The sequence below is a fragment of the Ischnura elegans genome, assembly GCF_921293095.1.
Source record: "Ischnura elegans chromosome 13 unlocalized genomic scaffold, ioIscEleg1.1 SUPER_13_unloc_1, whole genome shotgun sequence".
Classification (NCBI taxonomy): domain Eukaryota; kingdom Metazoa; phylum Arthropoda; class Insecta; order Odonata; family Coenagrionidae; genus Ischnura; species Ischnura elegans.
Window position 1 is genome coordinate 11,813,394 of NW_025791657.1, and position 7,234 is coordinate 11,820,627.

The following is a 7,234-nucleotide window of genomic DNA, read 5'->3' on the forward strand; positions in this document are numbered from 1 at the left end:
ATATAATTGGTTAATGCAGGCATTGAAAAAAACACACTCATTAATAACCATTAATATGAGTACTTACGGGATGAAGGACATCCGTCATGGGCTGAAGCAAAGTGACCACCTTTTCAATGACAAAGGAGCTTAGTGTGACATCAGATAATCCACATAGACGTCTTTGGACTTGAGGAAACATGACCAAGGAAGATGAATATAAAGGAGTCCATGTTGAGTAGCAAACATCCCCGATTCCATTGTTCACATCTAAAAAATAAATATACATGGTAATGCAAGCATTGAAAAAAACACACTCATTAATAACCACTAATATGAGTACTTACGGGATGAAGGACCTGCGTTATGGGCTGAAGCTAAGTGACCACCTTTTCAATATCAAAGGAGCTTAGTGTGACTTCAGAGGTTCCACTCAGAAGTCTTTGGACATAGCATGGCGAAGAAAGATGAATGGGAGAGTCCATAATGAGAAGCATATGTCCGGAATTTGATTGATAAGATCTAAAAAACAAAGACATATGGTAATGCAAGCATTGAAGAAAACACACTCACTAATAACCACTAATATGAGTACTTACGGGATGAAGGACCTGCGTTATGGGCTGAAGCTAAGTGACCACCCTTTCAATATCAAAGGAGCTTTGTGTGACTTCAGATAATCCACATAGACGTCTTTGGACTTGACGAAACATGACGAAGGAAGATGAATATAAAGGAGTCCATGTTGAGTAGCAAACATCCCCGATTTGATTGTTCACATCTAAAAAATAAATATACATGGTAATGCAGGCATTGAAAAAAACACTCATTAATAACCACTAATATGAGTACTTACGGGATGAAGGACATCCGTCATGGGCTGAAGCTAAGTGACCACCTTTTAAATGACAAAGGAGCTTAGTGTGACTTCAGATATTCCATATAGATGTCTTTGGACTTGACGAAACATGACGAAGGAAGATGAATATAAAGGAGTCCATGTTGAGTAGCAAACATCCCCGATTCTATTGTTAACATCTAAAAAATAAATATACATGGTAATGCAGGCATTGAAAAAAAAACACTTATTATTAACCACTAATATGAGTACTTACGGGATGAAGGACCTGCGTTATGGGCTGAAGCTAAGTGACCACCTTTTCAATATCAAAGGAGCTTAGTGTGACTTCAGAGGTTCCACTCAGAAGTCTTTGGACATAGCCTGGCGAAGAAAGATGAATGGGAGAGTCCATAATGAGTAGCATATGTCCGGAATTCGATTGATAAGATCTAAAAAACAAAGACACATGGTAATGCAGGCATTGAAAAAAACACACTCACTAATAACTACTAATATGAGTACTTACGGGATGAAGGACATCCGTCATGGGCTGAAGCTAAGTGACCACCTTTTCAATGACAAAGGAGCTTAGTGTGACTTCAGAAGTTCCACTCAGGAGTCTTTGGACAAAGCATGGCGAAGCAAGATGAATGGGAGAGTCCATGATGAGTAGCAGAAGCAAGATGAATATAAACGAGTACATGTTCTGTATTATATCTATGTGATGTACTGATTAAATCTGAAAAAGATAAACAATGTTTATCATGGCATTGTGAAATACACTATACACTATCAGTAATAACTGCCTTAATACACGAATGTTTATAAATACTTACTGGATAAAGAATTTCGTGAATGACCATGAGCTGTAAGGAATGTCAGAGAGATTACATAAGGAATCTCTAATGCCTAGTGGTAATTGTCTTGGAGGAGAGTCACAAATATCACTATCACCCAATGCGAGGGCAACAAAGGGTAATGAAGGCAAAAAATAGTCACAAAATGAACATGATCACTACATGATAAAATAAAGAGGAGCACTAAGGAATGTCAGAGAGATTACTTAAGGAATCTCTAATTTACATTATAACTTCGCCCTCTTCCTATTAAGGCATGTCTCTTCCTGTTCTCTGTTGTCATTTTTGTTAGACACACGACATGCAAAGTGCATCCGTGTGGTAATAAAAAAATTTAATATCGCCTCTGTGAGGTTAGCCCTATGGTCCCCACATCCAACTAGAGGTATATTTGATTTCTCCTCAATTTCATTGATGAGTTTAAAAACTGAGTCCACACTCAACCCTTCCCTATTAAAGTGTGGACCAGCAAATTTTTCTAACTCATTTATTAAAAGGAAAAGTGTCCCTGATGCATAGGTTAGGTGGCCCCCATCTTGGTATGCAGTGAATGCTTCCCTTTCACTTATGGTGTTGGTATTTGATACCAACTCCTCCTTGCATCTTTCGCATTTGGTAAATCTAATTGCCTTCCTGGCCACATACCCAGCCAAATAACTTACAATGCCATCAGATGGACACATTGCAGCATAGGTGTGCTCAGCCATTACTGGACTCCGCAAATCTTCCACGGACACACCATTATCAATGATTCTGTCCAAGGTTGACTGGTAAAGAGACCATCTCTCATCTCTAGGTGTTATGTCCGTAAGCCTGAGCAAGGTCTCGAGTACATCCGGGCCTGACACATTGCAGCCTTTGGGTGGCTTCACCAGGCTGTATGTCCCCATTAATCGGAAGACCTGCACAAATTGCACTGAATCAGGATGATCATTAGCGCCACATGCTGCCCTCATCATGCTAAAGATCCTCTGCAATGCATAGGGAGAAGAAAACATGCCATTAGTTTCCAAGAGATTTTGACGAGAAAGGTACACTTTAACAACCCTCATGAAGAATGCCTAAATTGCAGTGTGCTTTGTAACTATAAATTTGGTAATAGGGTAGTTTCCTTCATCAAAGAAAATGAAAGGCATTGATTGCGATTCGTTACCCACCATTAGTGTATTCATAATGCACATATTTTTTGGTTTTTGAAATACAGGTTTAGACGAATGGCAAGGGTCAAATTTTATCCTCATTTGAAAAAGGCCAGATTGGCGCCCATACGATTCCACTCCACGTGACGTCACAGGGACCTAGTTTCTACACGAGAGGATAGGAGTTATACATCGTCTGAGGTTACCAATGCATGCATGAGGCACAGAGCTCAGGGAAACATGTCTTAATAATCACCCATTAAAACTGTCTAAGGTCGGAAAGTTTTCTTCGTTTGATAAGGTATTAATAAACCTTTTTTAAGCCAAGCGCTACCAGCCAGCAAGGTACTCAGCTACCCGCTAGCATCCTGCGTCCTATCAGCACTCAGAGCCTCGATCAAGGTCACCTCACAAGGCGGGAGGGGGAACCAGAAATGCGCTGCATGGACTTTTTCCCATCATTCCTACTTACGCGTCGCGTTTTCGCGCGCTTGAAATTTTTTACTTTTCATTTAATCGCGAAAAATAGGTATCCTCATTTAAAAATCTAAAAGCATGAAATACGTACTCCAGGAGTAATAATCTTTCGATTTAGGCAATAAAAAAATAATAGGAAACCACCCTATTGAGTCCTTCCGTGAGGCACTTACTTCTAATGCATCCTGATTCTGACGAGCAGTCATCAAATATTCATAACCGCAGTTTGCGGCAAGGAAATCGTGTATTTCCATTGTGGCCTTCAGGGTTACCTTTAGCCCAAGATATGCGTTCCCAGATAAGAAATGATATTCATTTCTACCAGCCTCCAATTGCCACTCCTCAAGGTAGTCCAGGAACTCCTCAATAGCCTATAAGCAAAAATAATATGTATGTAGATGTAGGCAAGAACATGGATGAAGATATCATTTCCACACAAACACCTATAACAGGTATTCATCCTCACCCTCCAATGCTCTGTGTTCTTTCTCAGAGCTGTCCCTGGAACCCTGGAATTCATCGCCAGGATTAACCATTTCACCCTCTCAATGACAGCAATTGTGGAATTGCAGTCATGCAGAAGAGGATGATGTGTCTTGTATGCCACCATAGCAGCAGCCACATTACGTCCAAAAAACTGTAAATGAAGGAATGGAAAATAAAGACATCACTGTTAGCAAAAAAAGTCGAACTTAAATAGTCTGAAATGTTTTAACCCATCAAGATGTTATGGGTACGTAGTCATGTACCTGAAATGCCCTGGCAACATTCATTTTTTGGTTTGGCCTAGGGCGAATGTGGTCCTCGGACAGCTTCGGGCATGCTTTCAAATGGAACCCCTTAGGTTTATCCATTTCGATGACAGCATCCCAATGCCTGATCTTCACAGGCCCATCTGGAGTCTGAAGAGGAAAGTAACAGAAAGGACTTAGAAGAGGCAAAGAATAACTTGGTTATAAATAATGCATGCATTAAAAAAGCAATACCCAAGAAACATCTCGAGAAATGAAGAATTTCTCATGTTCTTAATGAGATGAGGGAAGTCGGATATGAACCACAGGCACCTTGACTGACTGCAGGGATGTTCACAGCTGCAGTTTTTGCCATTGATTCTAAACCTTCTCCACATGCTTCTATTCCATTGGGCTCCATCGCACGTCACTGCATCCACATAAAAGTTGGCTTGTTCCACCAACATGATGCCCTCCAAAATTATGTGGCGCAGGACAGTGCTACTTGCACAACCTTTGCTTAGGAAGCAAGCCAAGGATTGCACCCACCTGCCTCGAAATGGCTGAAACATAAGCACCAACACATGATCCCCCCTCATTGCGTTGGTGCAGTGGAGTGTAGTCCCCCAAATCGGTGAAGCCTTCCAACTTCAATGTTTTCTTATCAAAGGATAAAGCCTTTGAAAGTTTCATTTCATCCACCAGTAGAACACCTAGAGTTTAAGAAAAACAGATTTACCAAAATGACAGAAAGGTTAATATATAATTTCATTAAACTTCAAAGGCAACCCAAACCTCTCCTTTCCTCCACAGCTAGCCCTTCAGCCTTCTCCTTTAAGCAGTGGAAAAATTGCCCCCTGAAATCCGTATGCCCCCTTCACATTACGGATGTACCTGCTTAAGGTATTAGCTCCAGGGAGACAAAGGATGTTGCTTTTCCTGAGGTGTTCATATGCTTTGCGACTTTTAATCCTAAGAAGTAGGCACTCATACACCCAACTGAGTGTATAGCGCCTATTCTTAGGATTTTTTGGCTGAGGTGCAGCAAAGCATGCCCTCACACCTTCTTGCTGGCGCTCTGGAAGGTTAGATATGTTTGCAAGGAGCTGAGACTCCGATGATGAGGAGCATTTCTCCTGTAACTCCTGCATCGTGGCCTTCAAATGGTTAACCTTTAAAGGAGACGAGGTATGGCATCCCACTCCATTACTTTATCAAAAATAATCAAACTAGTACAAGGGGGCCAAAAAAAATACAGTAAGAGTAGTTTTCGCGAAATTGGATTTTGAAATTTTTATGGGAAATTCATTTCCCTACGCAAGGCGAAGTTTGTCACAGATTCATTTTGTTCACACACTAAATATACTCTACATCCTTTCATCGAAGCAAGTACATTCGTGAAGGAATGGTATAATAATTAAAATGCTAAAATCAATAGGTGTCAAAACCTCATTTTGGTGGTTATTATGGCATGGAATGACCCTATGGTTATTATACATGCTTACCTTGCTGGTCAATCTCCTATTCTTTGCACGGCATATCTTCAAGGAGACCCTTGCGGGACGCCTGGACCCTCTTTCTCCACCATTCCTCTGCTTCCTTCTCCTATCCATTGTTAGCCGCCATGCGACTGTGCAGGCTGGGCTTCTCATTTTTGCCCTTCTGTTCCTCTCACCGGCAGATTTGGCATCAATGGGAACAAAACCCAGGCAGCCAATAGATGTTCTGGCCATTTGAAGAGGAACTCAATTGTCAATTATGCTATGTATAATACAATATCACAGTGGAGAAATAATCTGAATCCATTAAAAACTTATACAGTGCAACCTCAATATAACGACACCCCACGGTGCACTAATAAACACTCGCTATAGCGAATTGTCGCTTTACCGGAGGTGGAGCAAATAGTAGCCAATATACCTGTTGCGAACAGATATACAGGAACAGGAGTGGTGCGGCGACAGATAAACATCTATCCAATAAACGTAAGCATAAATCCAGGCGAAAGGTGATGTTTTTTTGCATCGCTAAATTTCCTTACTCAAATAACGACTAACTATTCAAACAATTTATAAGCGCCGCACTGAATAAAAATCATGCAAAGCATTGTTTCGTCAACCATTATATTTATCGAACGACAGTTTACCACATAAATTTGAAACTGAGCACTCCATTAACTTCATTTCTAACAGATCGCTAGCAATTACAGAGGTTAAGGAGTCTTGATGAAAGTCTTCCGGCGGTGAAACCCTCGCTATGGCGAGAGCCAACACCGAAAGGGTCTCGTAAAAACAAATTTATTAACACGCTTATTATAGGGTCAATTGACGGTTCATCGGCTATCTCTCGTAATAGCGGGGGTGTCGCTATATCCCCTACTCGCTTTAACGAGGTTCCACTGTAATATTCTTTACAGTGAAACATGATTTGATATACATCTATGCAATGGAGATCATCCAGCGATTAGTTGAAGAAAAATTATCTCAACTGAAAACATAGGAAGAAAATGCAGGCAAGTTGGATACACAAAAAAGTTTACATTCGGCACCTACGCATAATATCATACAATAATGTATGATTCTACTTCAGTTATGGCCATGAGTAATTTGAAATGATGATATCTTGACACCAGACATAATGCAACTAAAATATTCCATGTAACAGAAATGCCTCTCATACCTTTCACTGTTTGGCACTCCAGGACATGCCCTGAGTCCATCTACTGACATGAGCATTGGCCCTATGTCGCCGACATCTGTCACTCTTTCTTTCCCTGGAACCATGACTTCCAGACCATGGAATATGAACTGGCGGAAAAGAAGTTATGATTAGAAGTTTATCACATATTATTGAAATTAATTGCCTTTTCCTGTCAAACTTAAAAATAAAATAAGTCGGATAAAATTTATAAACCATACCTTAACCCTAATGTCCTGTGATATTATCACGGTTGTCTCTGTAACGAAGTCATTGCCAATGCGGACAAACACGACATACCTTCCAACTAAAGCCCTAGCCCAATTTAATCCAGGCAGTTTTACAGAGTCAAGGGAATTAACAAAGCGAGAAAATTCATGTCTTCCGAAACTTGCAGCTTCCCGAGACTCAGCCGCATTTGCTAGTAGGAGAAGACCGCTTGCTTCCGGTACGTTCTCCACTGCCTCATTATTGTCTCCTGAGGAGACACCATTGTCGGAAGGCAACAGTTCT

The 7,234-nt window shown here is 40.8% G+C and overlaps 1 protein-coding gene across 1 annotated transcript; it reads right to left on the reverse strand.

Annotated features, from left to right (window-relative positions):
* Window positions 1–4,417: 4,417 nt before the first annotated feature.
* LOC124172439 lies at window positions 4,418–6,767 on the reverse strand. The gene is made up of 4 exons (XM_046551876.1): window positions 6,704–6,767; window positions 5,530–5,749; window positions 4,820–5,196; window positions 4,418–4,737 (listed from the first exon to the last, which is right to left on the reverse strand). Exons 1-3 carry the CDS (start codon window positions 6,757–6,759, stop codon window positions 4,846–4,848), a joined length of 627 nt encoding a protein of 208 aa, XP_046407832.1. The 5' UTR covers window positions 6,760–6,767; the 3' UTR covers window positions 4,418–4,737; window positions 4,820–4,845.
* Between the last annotated feature and the right edge of the window lie 467 nt (window positions 6,768–7,234).

What these genes read in the sequence shown, in the direction of transcription:
- LOC124172439 (XM_046551876.1), bottom strand. Translation starts at nt 6,759, where the DNA reads ATGCTCATGTCAGTAGATGGACTCAGGGCATGTCCTGGAGTGCCAAAC. An exon ending in GGAGTGCCAAACAGTGAAAG is followed by an intron (nt 5,750 to 6,703) that starts GTATGAGAGGCA and finishes TCAAATGGCCAG; the next exon opens with AACATCTATTGGCTGCCTGG. An exon ending in ATAGGAGATTGACCAGCAAG is followed by an intron (nt 5,197 to 5,529) that starts GTAAGCATGTAT and finishes TCTCCTTTAAAG; the next exon opens with GTTAACCATTTGAAGGCCAC.